The sequence below is a fragment of the Myxocyprinus asiaticus genome, chromosome 37 (assembly GCF_019703515.2).
Source record: "Myxocyprinus asiaticus isolate MX2 ecotype Aquarium Trade chromosome 37, UBuf_Myxa_2, whole genome shotgun sequence".
Taxonomy (NCBI): domain Eukaryota; kingdom Metazoa; phylum Chordata; class Actinopteri; order Cypriniformes; family Catostomidae; genus Myxocyprinus; species Myxocyprinus asiaticus.
In genome coordinates, this window is record NC_059380.1 from 43,089,968 (window position 1) to 43,110,026 (window position 20,059).

Sequence of the window (20,059 nt, forward strand, 5' to 3'; positions counted from 1 at the left end):
AACAAAAAAATTAATTTAAGAAAACCTTTAACAGTTTTTAACAGCAGTATCAAGTATTCAAATAAATGTTCGGAATTAAATTAAATGTGACATAAAACTACTACTGGTCTTCACTGTATGATTATAATACATTAATACTTTTTAAAGCTATTCAAGTTATTCAGTCAAGAGCAGGGATCGTTTGTATTGTTTCATTGTTTCCTATATTGTTTGATTAGCATTATAATTGCGGTTTAATAATCGCACAAGGTAATATCGCGATTTCGATTTTATTTCAAGTCATTGTATAGCTGTTTGTGCTTTAATAACAGAGCTGCATACTTGGGTGATTAATGCAGTGAGGACAACTTTAAAGATTAATGTTTTAATTTTACTAACCACCAGATGGCACTGTTTTTGAAACTCCAGAGACTTTAAATCTTTCCCCGGTACAGTCAGGGAAAGGCTTCTGAGCTTCAAACGGCTTCATGTCCCCATGCCTAATATAAACATTTTAACCTCAGTCATTGCTATAAAATGTCTTATTTATCGCTTATTTATCAGCAACCCAGTTGTGTTCTGAGACCAGACATTTTCCAAGTTGAGGTATATATTGATCCACACGGGAGCTGTTAAAAATGATGATGATTTCTTGTTCAGGGATAAAGTGGTTGTTGTTCCTCTGTCTGGCTCTATATGGAGCTTCAGGTTGTTTTCAGTTTTTTCATTGTGAATTTGTTGTTTTTTAACGTCTCACCCTGCCTAGCTGGATATTTCTGAAACATGAAGGTGTTTCTCTTCATTAGACACTTTCTTCATTCATTAAATCATTACTCTTTTCAAATCTGAGGCTCAGAAATAGCTTTGATGGCAACTTTTTCAATTCTTTCTTTACATGATACATTTACTGTGATTTTAAAGCAGAGATCACTAACACTCTAATGCTTATTTCATCAATTTGTTGTTTTATTAATGAATATACACTACCGGTCAAAAGTTTTGAAACACTTGACTGAAATGTTTCACATGATCTTAAAAATCTTTTGATCTGAAGGCGCTTAAATGTTTGAAATTAGTTTTGTAGACAAAAATATAATTGTGCCACCATATTCATTTATTTCATTATAAATCTAAAATTTAATAAAAAAAAAAAAAAAACGTTTTTGAAATTGATGACTTGGCCCAAATAATAAAGAAAAGCAGCCAATAAGTGCCCAACATAGATGGGAACTCCTTCAATACTGTTTAAAAGCATCCCAGGGTGATACCTCAAGAAGTTGATTGAGAAAATGTCAAGAGTACATGTCTGCAAATTCTAGGCAAAGGGTGACTACTTTGAAGATGCTAAAATATAACACAGTTTTGATTTATTTTGGATTTTTTTTAGTAACAACATAATTCCAATAGTTCCATTTATGTTATTCCATAGTTTTGATGACTTTACTATTATTCTAAAATGTGAAGAAAAAAAAATATAATAAAGAATGAGTAAGTGTTTCAAAACTTTTGACCAGTAGTGTACATTCATATGTTGTATCTATTACACTACAAAATTAAGAATTGTTTGTTCAAACACACAACAGAATCAAACCCATCTGAGACGAGCAAACTAGGTCATGTAATGAGAACATCTATCTGCAACATATCAACAAAGACACTTTTAAACTTCCTTCCTGATGCTTTTTTTCTGTAATTTAATTTAGTTGACCTAAACACTTATTTATTTTTGTTTTCTTTCATTTCTAATTTGACATTTTTGTCAGACTGAAGCAAAGACTAGTCTCTCTCTCTCTCTCTCTCCCTCTCTCTCTCATTTTTTATTTTATTTTTGTTTTGTATTGTTTTCTTTATTGTATCTTCTGACATATTCAATGTTCATTATACGTTATTAATGACCCTGTAGGTGCTCCTGTGTTTCTGACCAAAAATGTCAAGCTCCAATTTATCAGCACCTGATGATATACAGTTCTTCAAACAGAGTCTGCATAAACAGCTAAAACACAATCAGAATTCAGGGGTTAAAATCAGAATGACTCTCGCAGTTACGCAAATATACCAGATGCATGTGAAAGTGCAGCAATTCATTCTGGAATTTACAAATATTCATCATCATTAGTGTTTTATTCCAAACACACAGCAGATGAAAGCAACAGTATCACATCTGCTCTGACACACAATACAAATGTCATTGCTGATAAACAGATACAGATGTCATGAGAGTAAATGACGAGAAGTCTGCAGGTTCTTTCAGGTCTATCGCTGAGTAAGAAAGAGCACATTAACTAGTTTCAAAGTCATTCATCTTCATTTGACTGCTGCAGCCAAGTAGAGAGAAGAATGCACCTCTCACATTTAATATTGCAGCCATTTCTCAAATGCGCGGAAGCCTGTCTCATCTAGAGCATAAGACTGCAGTGATGTCAGCCTCATCTGCAGTCTGTCTGATGGGAATTCAGTTCTGAACTCAAATCAAATGTAGTTAAGAGGTGAACAAGCCAACTTTAGCACTGATACACAGACAAATACACAGTATGCGAAGCTATCTACATTTATATACACTGATGCTCTTGTGTCTGAATGAGAGCCAGTCCCTGCAGGCATGTTCAACATCTAGTAGAAAACTCACCCAGAAGAGTGGAAGCTGTTAGAGCAGCAAATGGAGGAGCAACTCCTTATAAATGTCAATGGTTTTGAAATTAAATGTTTAACAAGACACGAGCATCGGTGGGGTCAGAAATTGATGTTGGGTGATGGGGTCTAAAACTTTGAGGCAGTGCTTTGATTCATCTCAAAGGTGGTTTATTGGGGTTCAGGTCTGTGCAGGCGGGTCAATTTCTTCCACATCAGTCTCACTAAATCATTTCTGTATGGATCTCAAAGGACTCTCTGTGCATCTCTCTCTCTCTCTCTCTCTCTCTCTCTCTCTCTCTCTCTCTTAGTTGAGCTGATGTATACGGTGGAATTAGCTGGTGGTTTGGGAGCGATTCTGCTGATGTTGATATTTCTGGTGTTGCTGTATAAATGTTATAGAATTGAGCTCATGCTCTTCTACAGAAATCACTTTGGCAGTGAGGATCTGGATGCAGGTAAGAGATATTAAAATATGCATGCATACTATATATAACCTACATAGTAATAATAATAATACAAAAAAACACCTTAAATCAGGGGTCAGCTACCAGAGGCGTCATACAAATTCAGAATGAGGGGGAATGTGCACCCTCATATTTGAGCCAAGAGGATTTTGAATGGATTATTTGAACTTCCAAAAACAAATTTGTACCTCCGATAATTAAATTAAATGATTATTGCATGCACAAACGAATGCCTGTGGCAGAAATCTTTATTCACATATCTAAATTGTATCGATCCAAATCAAAACAATTTACACAATTTCCTCTATACACGACGTCCAGTGCTGCTTCAGAGATCGTGCTCACAGGGAAGGTTAAGCACCAAGGGAAAGCGTGGTGTTATGGTAATAAAAACTAATTAATTGCATCAACTTCTGTGCAGTTAACGTTTGCCAATGACAGTGCATTCAGAAAGTATTCAGACCCCTTAATTTTTTTTCACATTTTGTTATGTTGCAGCCTAATGCTAAAATGCTTTAAATATATATATACAGGTGCATCTCAATAAATTAGAATGTCGTGGAAAAGTTCATTTATTTCAGTAATTCAACTCAAATTGTGAAACTCGTGTATTAAATAAATTCAGTGCACACAGACTGAAGTAGTTTAAGTTGAAGTTCTTTTAATTGTGATGATTTTGGCTTACATTTAACAAAAACCCACCAATTCACTATCTCAACAAATTAGAATATGGTGACATGCCAATCAGCTAATCAACTCAAAACACCTGCAAAGGTTTCCTGAGCCTTCAAAATGGTGTCTCAGTTTGGTTCACTAGGCTACACAATCATGGGGAAGACTGCTGATCTGACAGTTGTCCAGAAGACAATCATTGACACCCTTCACAAGGAGGGTAGGCCACAAACATTCATTGCCAAAGAAGCTGGCTGTTCACAGAGTGCTGTATCCAAGCATGTTAACAGAAAGTTGAGTGGAAGGAAAAAGTGTGGAAGAAAAAGATGCACAACCAACCGAGAGAACCGCAGCCTTATGATTGTCAAGCAAAATCGATTCAAGAATTTGGGTGAACTTCACAAGGAATGGACTGAGGCTGGTGTCAAGGCATCAACCACACACAGACGTGTCAAGGAATTTGGCTACGGTTGTCGTATTCCTCTTGTTAAGCCACTCCTGAACCACAGACAACGTCAGAGGTGTCTTACCTGGGCTAAGGAGAAGAACTGGACTGTTGCCCAGTGGTCCAAAGTCCTCTTTTCAGATGAGAGCAAGTTTTGCATTTCATTTGGAAACCAAGGTCCTAGAGTCTGGAGGAAGGGTGGAGAAGCTCATAGCCCAAGTTGCTTGAAGTCCAGTGTTAAGTTTCCACAGTCTGTGATGATTTGGGGTGCAATGTCATCTGCTGGTGTTGGTCCATTGTGTTTTTTGAAAACCAAAGTCACTGCACCCGTTTACCAAGAAATTTTGGAGCACTTCATGCTTCCTTCTGCTGACCAGCTTTTTAAAGATGCTGATTTCATTTTCCAGCAGGATTTGGCACCTGCCCACACTGCCAAAAGCACCAAAAGTTGGTTAAATGACCATGGTGTTGGTGTGCTTGACTGGCCAGCAAACTCACCAGACCTGAACCCCATAGAGAATCTATGGGGTATTGGCAAGAGGAAAATGAGAAACAAGAGACCAAAAAATGCAGATGAGCTGAAGGCCACTGTCAAAGAAACCTGGGCTTCCATACCACCTCAGCAGTGCCACAAACTGATCACCTCCATGCCACGCCGAATTGAGGCAGTAATTAAAGCAAAAGGAGCCCCTACCAAGTATTGAGTACATATACAGTAAATGAACATACTTTTCTGAAGGCCAAATTCATTAAAAATGTTTTTTTTGTTTTTTTATTGGTCTTATGATGTATTCTAATTTTTTGAGATAGTGAATTGGTGGGTTTTTGTTAAATGTGAGCCAAAATCATCACAATTAAAAGAACCAAAGACTTAAACTACTTCAGTCTGTGTGCACTGAATTTATTTAATACACGAGTTTCACAATTTGAGTTGAATTACTGAAATAAATGAACTTTTCCACGACATTCTAATTTATTGAGATGCACCTGTATATATTTTTTCATATCAATCTACACTCCATACCCCTTGATGACAAGGCAAAAACCAGATTTTTGATAACTTTGCAAATTTATTAAAAAGAAAAATCTGAAATATCACATTGACATAAGTATTCAGATCCTTTGCTATGACACTTGAGATTTAACTCAGGTGCATCCCATTTCTCTGGATCATCTTTGAGATGTTTCTACACTTTGACTGGAGTCCACCTGTGGTAAATTCAATTGATTGGGTATGATTTGGAAAGGCACACATCTGTCTATATAAGGTCTCACAGCTGCATATGCATATCAGAGCATATAAAGCAAAAATACATATCAGACGCATATCAGAGCAAAAACCAAGCCATGAGCTCAAGTGAACTGCCTGCAGAGCTCAGAGACAAGATTGTGTCAAGGAACAGATCTGGGGAAGGCTACAAAAAAATTTCGGCTGCATTGAAGGTTCCCAAGAGCACAGTGACCTCCATAATTCTTAAATGGAAGAAGTTTGGAACAACCAGGACTCTTCCTAGAGCTGGCCACCCGGCCAAACTGAGCAACTGGGGGAGAAGGGCCTTTGTAAGAGAGATGACCAAGAACCTGATGGTCTCTCTGGTTGAGCTCCAGAGATCATGTGTGGAGATGGGAGAAACTTTCAGAAGGACAACCATCACTGCAACACTCCATCGATCTGGACTTTATGGCAGAGTGGCCAGACAGAAGCCTCTCCTTAGTGCAAGGCACATGAAAGCCAGCTTGGAATTTACAAAAAAGCACCTAAAAGACTCTCAGACTGTGACAAACTAGATTCTCTGGTCTGATGAAATGAAGATTGAACTGTTTGGCCTCAATTCCAAGCCTGTCTGGAGGAAGCCTGTCAATTCATGTCTAGAGGAAACCAGGCACCTCTCATCACCTGTGCAATACCATCCCAACGGTAAAGCATAGTAGTGGTAGCATCATGCTGTGGGGGTGTTTTTCAGCAGCAGAGACTGGGGTACTGGACAGGGTTGAAGGAAAGCTGAATGCAGCAAAATATATCCTTTAATGAAAACCTGGTCCAGAGCGCTCAGGACCAAAGGTTCACCTTCCAACAGCACAATGACCCTAAGCACACAGCCAAGACAATGCTAGGTGGCTTAGGGACAACTCTGTGAATGTCCTTGAGTGGCCCAGCCAGAGCCCGGACTTGAACCCAATTGAACATCTCAGGAGAGACCTGAAAATGGCTGTCCACGACGATCCCCATCCAACCTGACAGAGCTTGAGAGGATCTGCAGAGAAGAATGGCAGAAAATCCCCAAATCCAGGTGTGCAAAGCTTGTCGCATAATACCCAATAAGACTTGAGGCTGTAATCGCTGCCAAAGGTGCTTCAACTAAGTACTGAGTTAAGGGTCTGAATACTTATGTCAATGTGAGATTTCAGATTTTTCTTTTTAATAAATTTGCAAAGTTATAAAAAATCGTTTTTTTTTTTTTTTTTTGCTTTGCCATTATGGGTTATGGAGTGTAAATTGATGTGAAAAAATAAATAAAATAAAGCATTTTAGCATAAGGCTGCAACATAAAATGTAAAAAATATAAAATAAATGGAAGGGTCTGAATACTTTATGAATGCTCCTTATGATCTCTGTGGAAAAGTCTATTTTATAATCTCACATAATTATGTTTGTTTTTGTTTGATGGGTCGCTGTTCATTTACTTTGGTGCTGAAATGCATTTGACAGGTTTCGCGGCATCTTTACACACTCTTTTATACTAGTTTAAAGAAAACAGCGGCTTATTATCTTATTTCAGAGTGAATCCTCTCCTTTTCAATAAGTATAAAAACTTTTTGGTTCTCCCGATGGCCATTCCGCCCCAGTCGGCCCCAAAGTGCGTCAGCCCACCAGGAAAATGCCCGGTATGCCAGATTACTGCTCCAGACATGCACAATTAAAAGAGACCACAAACGAGACCATGGCCATCCGATCTGAAATCAAAATGTGCGCATTTTCATTCATTAAGTTTACCCTTAAGAAAAATTGGCTGCACAGATTCATAAATTCGTTGTAATTAAGAATGTTCATTTTTCAATGTTGCTTTATGCTTGTGTTTCTTGGATTATCAGTCAAACAAATATTTTTTGTATTATTTTGATGACTCCGTTATTCATTTTGAAGTCATTATTCGTGTCTTTCTGAATAAGGTATTCGGCTTCGGGCACATTCCTAACACAAAGCTACATTTATGAAGACCCAACCTGTTTTCAGTGTTTTGTGTGTGTGTGTGTGTGTGTGTGTGTGTGTGTTTAATGAAGTGCATTTTGTTTTGTTTTTAGTTCATTGAGCCTATTAAGATGAATGCCAGTAAATTATTTAATTTATTAGAAAGCCTTGGAATAACCTAACTTTGATTTACAAACGGAATGTATTTTTTCACTCTTTGTCTCCTTTTTTTCCCCTCATTTATCATTGTTGCAGTGGTGGCCCATCACAGGATTTTTCAGAGGCAAATAAATTAGTATTGAAAGATCAAAACAATAAAACATTGCAGTGGGTCTAAATATGTTTTATAATATGTTGTTGTCTGCTCAGCTTAGTTGAGATGTTTCTCATAATGCTTTGTTGCTTTCTTGTATTTTTTAAATTGTTCCAATAAAAAGCAACAAAAAAAAAAAAATCCCTATATAGTGCGTTGTGTGGCCATATTTAAGACATTTAAGACCATATTTGTGGTTAAATAATTTATGGAGAAATAACACCCTCTTAGAGAAATGCAAACCATTTTATTTTATTTTTTTATTTATTTATTTTTATTAGCTATCATTTACACTGAAAGCGGAATACAATATTTAAAGGATTGCCTCATCCAGAGATAGGCTGTATGTTTTCATTCTCTATTGAGCTGAAGCAGTTGTGGGCATCATTGTGTTTGTGCTGGCATCTTTTGCAGCACCTCTCATGCCGTGTATATAAAGTGCTTGTGAAAAAGAGGTCAACATAGCAAAAAAAAGTGGTGTAAAACTGCCTGAAGATGTCAGACACGCACTCCACCTTGTAAAATGTAACCAAATGCAACCATTACATTACAGACTATAGGGCTGGCTGATATGCAAGAAATATGTTCAGGATATTTTTATTTTAAAAAAATCACAATATTATCCGATTACATCGTCAACCCCCCTGCCCCTGTAATATTTTTGCTTTATTGATTTTGCTTTCAAAATGAAATTAATTTATTGAAACACGGCAAACTTACTCCAGAGGTAGTCTTTTTACTTTCAAATTGTGCTTCAAACTAAATGAAAAAGCAATTAAAATAACAAAGTGGTCAAAAAATTCCTATTTAACCACCTCTTATTTGCCATCACGCAAGTATCAGTCTATAACAACAGGTGGCAAATAACTTACACAAATTAAGATCTAAAGAAAATTATAAATGTAAAAATAATAATGATAATTGAATGTTTATAGATGATTTATATAATCAATTTTAGGTTCAAGGTGTTTTTGTATTATTTAAAGATTTGTGAACAGAGTTGGGTTCGAACTGTTCCATCAAAATAAAGCGAACTTAACCCGAGCACCTCCTGAGAATGTCTTAGGTCATTTGCAGCATTTTCATAGACGACCCTATTCTTGCAAACAGTTTTCGGACGACTGAAAAAAGAAAGAGTGAGAACTCTTTACATGCGTGTTCAACGAGACACTCTCGTGCTTCAAGCCTCTGAACAAACAGCGAATCAGCTCATTTTAAACCCTGGGCTTCTATTTAAAAGTTTTGGTGACTTCCCAGCTCCATGGTTTTGTAATTTCCCGATATTGTTGAACATCGTCTTTGTATGACCATCAATATCGGTATCGGAACATTTGACCGATATTGTCTATATCTGATTAAATCGTCCTATCGCCCAGCCCTTAGATAGACATTTATTGACTAACAACTGCAAATGTAACAGTTATTATAAAAAGTGAAGCTTTTTTCCTATGATCTATATGAATTGGCGGGGGGGGGGGGTAGATTGGGGTTGCGGTGGCTGACCAAACCCACTTGCGCCTAGACTTATATCGGATTACATTTATGCCAGTTGTTTTGAATGTAACTTTTCAAGAAACCAATAAAAATATCAACTGAAATAAAAACAAACTAATTCAAAGGCAAAATTGTATCTTAGTCTTCAAATAAACTGCATACTTAGCAGTTAAGTTTGGTATTTAAATATGGGTGCAAATACTATCTGACACTATTTGCACTTGGGTGTAAATAGCATATACCATTATTTGGACCAGGGTGCAAGTAGCATCTGCCAAAATATATCACTTAACACTAATTAATTTTTAACCTGCTTGCAGATTCTCACACTTTTATACACACACACACACACACACACACACACACACAAAATGAACCAGAGCCCCTTCCACTCTTAGCCCTTTTCCACCAACATGGTTCAGGGGCGGGTTCCTGTGCCGGTGCGAATTCTCGAACTGTTCCGCACATTTCCACCGCAGAAAAGGCCATTTCAGGGCCGAAAACCTGGTTCGACACCGGCCCCAAAAGCTTGCTGATCTCCACACAGGAACCGATTGCGTCAGGGTACTGAGGGCAGTATAATGTTTCGTCGCCAGGTAAGTTTTCCCAAACAACAACAGTAGCTACCGTCAGCAGCAAAGAGTACATCTTCACTTTATAACAACAATAAAAAAATAACTAAAAAATCTATCAGACATCAAAAACGTACAGGAAATGCGGAGGAAACAAGCACTTAAGATATGGTCCTTACTGAGATCCGAGATGAACTAGAGAGATCACAAAGGGGAAAAAAATGTCTACGAGAATGAAGATACAGCACAAAATGATGCATGCCGGCTTCAATTGGACAATTAGCCAAATCATAAACAAATTGAAAAACACTTAAGGGAGTACAGGGACCATAAGAAGGACCTACACAAAGAGACTGTGGACGGAGCAACAATATTTTGGACTCGGACACCAACCAGCTTTTTATCTGACACTGCCATTGAATTCAGTCAGTCACACTCAAGATAAACACCGAATCTCCAGTGTCCTCTAGAGCCGATACTTACCAACTTTGCGCATGAACCATCGCCATTTCAGTCGAAAGGGCTATGACTGAACTCTACTTCCAGGTCAAAGAGTTGTCACTCAAACTCACTAACCAATGATAACTCATCTCTGTTAGCCCCGCCCACACAAGAGGTTTGTGCCAGAACTGCAGACGAAAACTTTGGAAGTGTGACTGAAAATGCTAGCAGCACATTTGGAAATCCTAATCAGCAAACGCAAGCAGAGAATATAATTAACAAAGGATGTTGTTTATTTGAAAACGAAGTTTACATTTTTGCCCTTTTTTATTTATTTTATTTTTTTCAGATTAATTTATTCATTCTCAGTTTATCATTTTATTTGTTTATTAAATTATGTTCAAAACAACTGGCACAAATCTAATCCCATAGACTTGGTTCATGCCTGCACAAAAATACCAAAACTTCATGGCCATGCCCATTGACTTTGCGCCTATGACTAATGGCATGGCACTACACTTAAAATAGGGTTGGGTATTTAATAGAGTATTTAATATTCAGCCCACAGTATTTTCCTTAAGTATTTTGCTCAACCCAAACAAACATCATTGAGAATTTCATACAAGCTATCTTTGATTACTGCATTGTTACCTAAAGCATCATTTTTTCCCCCCCATAATTTAATAGCAGATTTGTATTTCATGTGTATTTCATTTTTGTAGGTACAAGGTCGGTATGAGATATTCAAGCCTTTTATGTGTCTGAATCTTTCATGCACTTTCCAGACTGCAGAGTGTCAGTAGAGAGTCCGTAAATTGAATGCAGTGTCAATAAGGTGACTGTAGACTAGAGATATGTGAATCTCACAGAACATGCTTTTTCATGTCCTGCTGTGAATACATGTGCTTTCGTTAAGATCATAACTGCTGCTTCATTGAGAGGGAACACTCTATGAATGTGTGATTGTGTTTAGATGTACAAGAAAGATTGTGTTTCTGTATTTTAGAAAATAAAGACTATGACGCATATGTGTCGTACACTAAAGTGGATCCAGACCAGTGGAGTCAGGAGACGAGAGAGGAAGAACGTTTCGCTTTGGAAATTTTGCCTGACGTTCTGGAAAAACATTATGGGTATAAACTCTTTAGGCCTGACAGGGACTTGATCCCAACTGGAAGTAAGTTGCATTATTTGTAAGGTGTGTGTGTGTGTGAGTGAGTGAGTGTGTGTGTGTGTGTGTGTGTGTGTGTGTGTGTGTGTGTGTGTGTGTGTGTGTGTGTTTGAACATGCGTGGCTATGATCTGATGTTTTAAAGCAATTTGTATTTCATCTTTGTTTCACTTTGTTCACCTAAAATTTATTTTGATTGATTAACATCAGTTTGGTTTGTTGTTTTTGTTCTGGAATTATTCAGTGTTTTCAGTGAAGCCCCTTTTACTTTTTTTTTTTTTTTTTTTTTTTTTACTTGTATGTGAACATCTTTTTTTTTCTTTTATTTATTTATTTTTTACTGAAAAAAAAAGTGTTTGTTTGTTTGTTTGTTTTTTGTCCACATTTATGTCTTTTGTCCGGGGACTGTTAGATTTTAATATGGGATGAGGTGCTTACAACCAGGGCTGAGAAAGCAATAATTCTGAACCAATATACATCACTGTGTTGAATTTGGTATGTGAGCATGTTGAAGAGTTAAATACATAACGACTCTTTAATAAACAGCACAATGTGTTTTATGTGTACCTCTTAAACTAAAATTGCAGTATATTCCAGTAGTTCTGTTAGCTCTGCAGCTACAAGTCCCATATTAAGGTGGATAAACTGGTGACTGTAACTGAGAAGCCAAAACACAGTTCTACCAGTTTCTCTTGTGGAAGTCCTCGCTCATTTTCTCTCATTGAGTTGAATTTGCTGATCAGACTTTCAATATTGAAATATTTATGTTTAGGTTTCAGCAATGATCATTTCCAGGATGATACAAGACTCCTTAGAGGTATTTTTACTGACCTTTACACTTGTTAACTAACCTGATTCGCACACTTTTACAAATTTCAGTTTTGGGGGAAATGGGCACACGGTGTTGACTTGAGCAGGGATTTAGTTTGAACTCCAGCAGAAGGTCTGATTCTACAATGACCTGTGTCTTTGAATCTTGTAGGCTTTAGGGCACATTGAGAACGTTTCGCTGCTAAAAGAGCAATTTGAAGAAGAAAAAGGGCTGATTCATGTTATCTAGGGGGATCTATTTTTTTGAGAGAGACATTGGGGGAGATAAAGATAATCAATAAACTGTAAGTGCTACCTAACCTTGACATGAACAAATAGAGCTTTATTACTCAATTACACAAAATGGCCACAATAGGAACCTTTTGAACTTGATGGTATTGTTACACAATTTACACAGAACACCCCCAAGTTAGATAGCCTTTCACTTACTCGTTTCCCGATTCACTCATGCAGATGTTTTGAAGCTAGAACTGTGTCAGATGAATATACAAAATGAAAGTGATTTGTAGCCCTGTTTGTCACTTTACAGCCAGAATATTGAGGAACTAAATGTATTTTATATTTCGCATCAGCTTTTTTAGGTGAATATAGAAATGCTAAGAACTGCCTCAGGCTTTTGTTTAAATGGTTCGGCTTCATGTGTTTAGGGCAAGATTTGTGTTTTTGTGTTGTTTTGTCCTGTTTCCCATTCTCTGTGTTTCAGAACTCGTTGTGTTTAGCATTTGAGTTATGCTGCTATTTTTATTTCTCCTCTTAGTGAAGTTCCCTTTAAAGAGTTTTACTCTGTAACAAACAGTGTTTGCTCAAAATTCTGCTTTATTTGCATGTTGTCTAGATGAATTCAATAAACGGAAAAATATATTTGATATTTAGCTAGATTTTTAGTCTTTCTCCATCTCTCTCTCTCTCTCTCTCTCTCTCTCTCTCAGCATACATTGAGGATGTCGCTCGCTGTGTTGACCAGAGTAAACGTCTCATCATTGTCATGACACCCAGTTACGTGGTGCAACGTGGCTGGAGCATCTTTGAGCTGGAGACACGTTTAAGGAACATGCTGGTTACTGGAGAGATTAAAGTTATTCTCATTGAATGTGCCGAGCTGCGAGGGATCATGAATTATCAGGAAGTCGAAGCTCTCAAACACACCATCAAACTTCTAACAGTCATCAAGTGGCCTGGCCCTAAGAGCAGTAAACTCAACTCAAAGTTCTGGAAGCAGCTTCAGTATGAAATGCCCTTTAAACGGCCCGAACCCAAGCTGTCGCATGAGCAGGTGCTGGACGTGAGTGAGCAAGGACCCTTCGGCGAGCTGCAGACTGTCTCAGCAATCTCTATGGCAGCAGCCACTTCCACTGCCATGGCGACTGCACACCCAGAGATGCGCTCTACTTTCCACAACACGTACCACACGCAGCTGCGACAGAAGCATTACTACAGGAGCTACGAGTACGACATCCCTTTGTCTGGTACCCTCCCGCACCTGTCATCACTAGGCAACCAACACACCTACTGCAACATCCCAATGACACTTTTGAATGGACAGCGGCCACAGGGGAAAACACCTCGTGAACAGCAGCAGGCGATAGAGGAGCAACACATTAATAATGCGATGCTGCCACTGTTGCCTCGAGAAACCAGCATCTCCAGTGTCATCTGGTGACATCATCAGGAAGGGGCCATTTTTATTAGTTGAATGCTAATAGCACTTAAGACCCTTAAAAACAAACTAATGACTGCTGCTGTTGACTTGCACCAAGATTCACAGGGATTTGAAATATTAAGGCAAGAACTCTGAAACTGTCACCACGCCACTCAACATGAAATCATAACAGGCATTGAGGAGGATGAAATGAAAGAACTTGCAAAGCTCATTCTGTTTCATTCTTACACAAACACAAACAACTTGCTTATATATTCTCAAGGAATACAGGGTCTTGTACATTATTTATATTTGAAATTTCTTTGTAGCATTGGTATTTTTTAGTTATGGTCTACTGTTTCTTTTTTTTTAAACTTTTACCATCTCAAATTTTGTATATCTAATTGTTTCTTCCTTTGCAAAATGACAGGGCAGAGACATGGAAAGAGTAAATGTTGAGCTGATTTGTTGTAGATTGAAACAATACTTATCTAAATCAAAATAGGATTTGTGGTGTGATGCTTTCTTTGAGAAAGCAACTTGTTTAAAACATTATTTAATTTTTTGTTCTGGTTGGTTGATGAGATCTTAGATCTACTTTGAAGAAAAAAACTAAATTATGCAAATGATCCTTAGGCCTGAACATGCTTCTTCCTGAATGAACGACGGGGCAGATGACACTGGGAAAAAAGTGAGATGTGCAAGGGTTGGCAACCTTTTTGACATGGAGTGCCATTTTTTATTTTCTTGCTTAAAAAAAAACAAACAAAAAAAACAATTATATTATCAGCATAACAGTGAGTGGAAAATTTTTGAAAAACACGATTAAGATATAATCATGATCCTGTATGTGAATATTCACAGAGCATCTTATGAAAGTGCTTTTAATGAAAGAAAACCTGTCCTTTTGTGCAAAATGATTTAACACAGTTAATGTCACAGATTTGCTTATTTGATTACTGATCATGGAATTGTGTGGAATCTTAAATATTTCTTATATTATGTCATGCGTTTTTCAAAATTACACAGAGGGGTAATCACTAACACGTAAGCAACCATGAGAGAGGAGCAGTCTATTTTACTTATATAAAGTTTTTCGCATTCCAATCTACATCTTGATGTAATCCTTCCTCATGATCACGCAGCATATTTTCATCAGCTGAATGCAAGGGCATAGCAGCCACGGGGGACGTAGGGGACATGTCCCCCGCACTATTTAAAAAGGTGATTTTTGTTCCCCACACTTTTCCAAGCTAAACCCATACAGAGTCCAAATGGTGGATTTGTATACAGTGTTCTTTGCATTTTGTTACTTTGGGCTGATAGAACGACCATCCAGCCAATTGAGTTTCATGAGCCGAAACAACCCTTACGTGATAGGCCGTCAGTCAGAGAGTCTAATCAACACAGCTCCGTTCATTTCTACAAAGTTGCTTTCAACAATGCTCATTTATCCATGTTTTTTATCAGCATTGATGTTGATCTAATTTAATAATCTAGAGATGAGGAACACACAAACGAGAGTTATTTATCGGCATATCGTTCTTGATTGGCAGCATTATGTGAAATGCACTGCAGAAAAAAAACCAAAGGACAATCCTTCTTTTAAACACACATTGTAAGTGGAGTTTATATCAGCCCATGAGTCTTCATTATGCTTGTGAGGTAATAGTTTGATCGGTTGTTTTTGCCAATTTAAGCAGATTACTCTAGATCTGTGTTAAATATTTAAAACTATTTTTAATATCAGCTCCTGTTTTTTACCTCTATGTTGGTGTGCAGTCGACAAACTAAGAAAAAAGATCTGCTGTGTTAGGCATTTTACTTAAGTGAATAGATATGTAGACACGCTTTTTTATACATGAAAACATATGGACGTTATTCAAATAATTATTATAAGACTATTATTGTTGTCTTTTGATGAAAGTCATGCTTAACAGCTCACAAACTGTATGGAAATGATATATTTGTTTTGTTATAATTCATAAAACCTCTACTAAAGTCTTTTTTTTTTTTAGGTCTGTAGACATTCAAATTTTAAAGGATTTCAATTTTCTTTTGATCGTTGATTCAGTGACTAACTCATTTCACACAAAACACTCAATTGGCATCACAAGAAATGGTCACTGAATCATTTAATTGATCTGAACAAATTTTGGTGAACGTAGTCAAAACACTCGAGTCACTTGGATACATTTAAACCCCACAATGCACAAGCACAGAGTAAAACATTTAATTGTGCACATGCACAATTGTCATTATTGTAATTGATTAAATTCAGGACCAGCTTGTGCTCAGTCTTTTATTTTCATGTGTGAAACAGAAGCAAGTGCTCCACAAGATGCCCTTTATTTTTGGCATAAAATTTTGCAATTATTTTGCAATACATGGATCATTAAAATACTACAAATATTAAAAGTAAATATGTATATTTTAATATAATACTTGTATCATACTTCTATATTAATATATACTGTAATACAGTGGCGGGCCGTGCATTTAAAGTCTAAGGCTTCAGTGTGATTCATGCCATTAAGAAAACACAGTTTCACAATGAATAAGACACCGTATGCCTTTGGGCATCATACATTATGTCACAGCTAACTAATAATACCAACTGACATTTTAAAAACCCGTCCACGCACAAAAGCCAGAACTTGAAACGACACTTAATGCTCAAGCAAGCCTAATTTTAACTGCAGCATGACTGATTTTGTGAAATGAACATCAAAAATCATAATTTTTCATATGAATCTACCATGGAGGTCTATAATACCTGGAAAAATCCATCTAATAATATTTGTGATTTAAATGTTGCTTGCAATAAATTTCGTTTCATCAGGGTACACGGTTATGCTGCGCTTCATTCAAGTTGGATGTGGGATATTCCTACTTAATATCTCCGACCATAAATGCATTCCATTCCCCGATATTCGGAACTGCAACGCTCCCGTTAGCTTAGCAGGAGTTTGACTCTCATTAGAGATGTCTCCTAGCAACCCAACTGATAAACAATGCTGCAGCGCTAGCATTTGTGCTTCAGGTGTACGATTATAAAAAGAGATTATAATGTTTTATACACCTGTTTCTGCAGGCGTTTGTTAAACAAGCTTTAATATCATGTAATGTGGAAACAAACTCATTTATCGATATTGCTTAATAAAGTGAATGTTTATCACTTACTTTGTAAATCTCCCTGAGTGTCGACATGTTTGTGTGACATCATGCCCCTGCATCTCGGCGAAATCGGTGTTGAGAATTTCTGCACGAGCCTACAAGTTGTAATTCTGACTTTAAGATGCATTCCATTGCACTTTTCCTAGTAGGAAGTTGTAAAATCCGACTTTCCGAGTTGAATGGAACGCAGCACTACTTTTCAAAACTTGATCCGACACTGAATGCTCAAGCAGCCTAATTTACACTTAGAAAACTCCTGTGTTGCTGTAACAATGCAAAAATCAGGAATACAGCAACAGAAATTTGTCCAACACACTCTCACGGTGAAATCGTCAGGATTTGTACAACTTTTCTAAATTTGGCTAATTCATATGTTATCGTGCGACTGCACTCGTTTGAAACCCTACGACTTTCACTTCAGCCAGTGACGTCGCTGGACATCGTTTCCATTTAATACATGACAATTACTTGCTTCTGTCACACACAACATGTTTACACACTCTACTGAGTGGTAAAGTTTAGATAAGGGGTTTGGGTAAAGGCATAATATTAATAAGTATGTCCTTAACGCCTCGTGTGCAAAACTCGCGCTTACTTCCGCATTAGACATCCGGGAATTTGCACGTGATGAAGTCGTACGAATTTATGTGAACAACATCATGCGAGACCATACGAAATAGCCAACTCGTAAATTATGTACAACCTTTCATGAGATCTTGCATTCCATTGCACTTTTACTAGTAGGAAGTTGTAAAATCCAACTATCTGAGTTGAATGGAATGCAGCACTACTTTTCAAAACTTGATCCGACACTGAATGCTCAAGCAGCATAATTTACACTTAGAAAACTCCTGATGTTGCTATAACAATGCAAAAAGCACTAAGCAATTTACTTGAAGTGAAAATCAGCCCTCATCGACTGTTTAATAAATTAAGCAATCACACGGTCATGCAGAACATCTCGTGTTTTTAAATCCATAAGGATCTCTTTCACAACGGTAATACCAGCAGTGATGACAGCCGACTCATCAGACAGCTTGATCTTATACTTTTCGCTCTTGAATTACGTACATCACTTAAAGCGTGATTGCGTCACGAGACTCACAAGCCGCATCACAAGCCGATTTAGCCTGTTTGTGGGTTTATGTTTTCTCTTTTAATCATTTAATGTAATTTTGAGTGTGACCATGGTTTAAGGAGGGTGTACCTGAATGCAGAATCTCAAGGATTAATAGTGGTGTTTTCCTTATTACATAACGTTTTGTTCTGAAAGCAAAAATAAACAAATGAAACACTGAATGTAGGCTCTCATCCACACAGCCTGACAGTAGTAAAGCGGGCATGTTTACTTCCGTGATTAACCAAAAGTGAAGCGCTGCCTGCTTGTAACGCGTGAATGGCTTGCACGTGCTGCATGAGTCTGTTGGGTATACTGCAGTCTCGTCACATTTTAACTTTTTGTTTACCCTCCCATTCAGCTCATAAAAACATGCTGCGTGATCATGAGGAAGGATTTCATCAAGATGTAGATTAGAATGCAGGTGTGGAATTTATATAAATAAAATAGTCTACTCCTCTCTCACCGTTGCTGGCATGCCAGTGATTACCCCTCCACGCTGGCACATGTACCATAGGTTGCCGACTCCTCTTGTGTCCCTGTCTCTCATGTGATATTGAAACAACAAAAACAGCCTTGCTGTTAAGCTTGATAGTGGGAATTTTCACCGTAACATTTTTTGTAACAAAAGATTTGCTTGGAAAGACATACTTAGTCATTTCATTCATTCCAGTATTGGAGACACTAAGGAGACTATTTAGGCTCAAGAATTAATGTCCTTTAATAGAAAAATTGCAATAGTATTTTAAATGTTTCTGTCAAATCATGGATGATCAGGGGAAAAATAATGTGTTTTTATCTTCCCCAGGACAATGGCATCATTTTGGAGTGTGTATAACAACTAGATATGTATACATTTTTATAATGAATATAAAATTATATATATATATATATATATATATATATATATATATATATATATATATATAACAGTACTGTGCAAATGTCTTAGGCACATGAGATGCTTCAGGAAAACATTTGTCTTAAGATGGTTATTTATATTTTCAGCTTTAGTGTGTAAATAGGATATATACATCCTAACACTCCCAAACATTTATTTTGCAAATAAAATACAATAGAACAGAAGAACAGTGAGCTCTGCAACAGATGTCATGGCCCCCACAGACCCCCCACTGAACATCGAGTCAGTCTGGGATTACATAAAGAGACAGAAGCAATTGAGACAGCCTAAATAAAATAGAAGAACAGGGAGCCCTGCAACAGATGGCATGGTCCCGACAGAGCCCCCCACTGAACATCGAGTCAGTCTGAGATTATATATAGAGACAGAAGCAATTGAGACAGCCGAAATATATAGAAGAACTGTGGCAAATTCTCCAAGAAGCTTGGAACATCCTATCTGCCAACAACCAATAAAAACTGTATCCAGGTGTACCTAGGATAATTGGTGCTGTTTTGAAGACAAAGGTGGTCACACCAAATATTGATTTAGCTTTTTTATGTTTACTGGACTTTGTATGATGTTAATTCATTAATGAAAACTATTTATGCCATTATTTTTGAAGACATCCTCACTCTGCAACATTTTTCCCAAGTGCCTAAAACTTTTGCACAGTACTGTATATATATTAAGGGTGTAACGGTTCTCTGTAAAAAAACAAACCATATGGTTCACCACCCACAGTTCGGTAAGCATTGGCACCACGTTTCAAGTTTAATAACACATCGGGAGCACAAGGTTTGGCAAAGAAAACTAAGTGTCCAATAGACATCAAGCACAGTTACAACCTTTGCTAATGCATCTGAATGGATCTGTAAATGGATATGCTCTGCCTCTGTTTCACGTTGGTCAACTTGATGACATCACAGTTCTGCACTCGTTGTGTGTAGTTAAAAATGGCAAGCGCCAAGCGGAGAAAATGAGCCACTGATAGAGAAGCCCCCTGTGTTATTTAAATCTCTT

General features: G+C 37.3%; 1 protein-coding gene across 1 annotated transcript in view; it reads left to right on the plus strand.

The window, feature by feature from the left end:
• The window catches only part of LOC127428129 (interleukin-1 receptor accessory protein-like 1-B), a 456,537-nt gene extending 437,553 nt beyond the window's left edge, over positions 1-18,984 (plus strand). Inside the window, exons 8-10 of the mRNA XM_051676232.1 lie at positions 2,919-3,065; positions 11,208-11,378; positions 13,132-18,984. Coding sequence (XP_051532192.1) covers positions 2,919-3,065; positions 11,208-11,378; positions 13,132-13,862 — 1,049 coding nt within the window. The 3' untranslated portion in view covers positions 13,863-18,984. The remainder of the gene's footprint in view (positions 1-2,918; positions 3,066-11,207; positions 11,379-13,131) is intronic.
• The last annotated feature ends 1,075 nt before the right edge of the window (positions 18,985-20,059 follow it).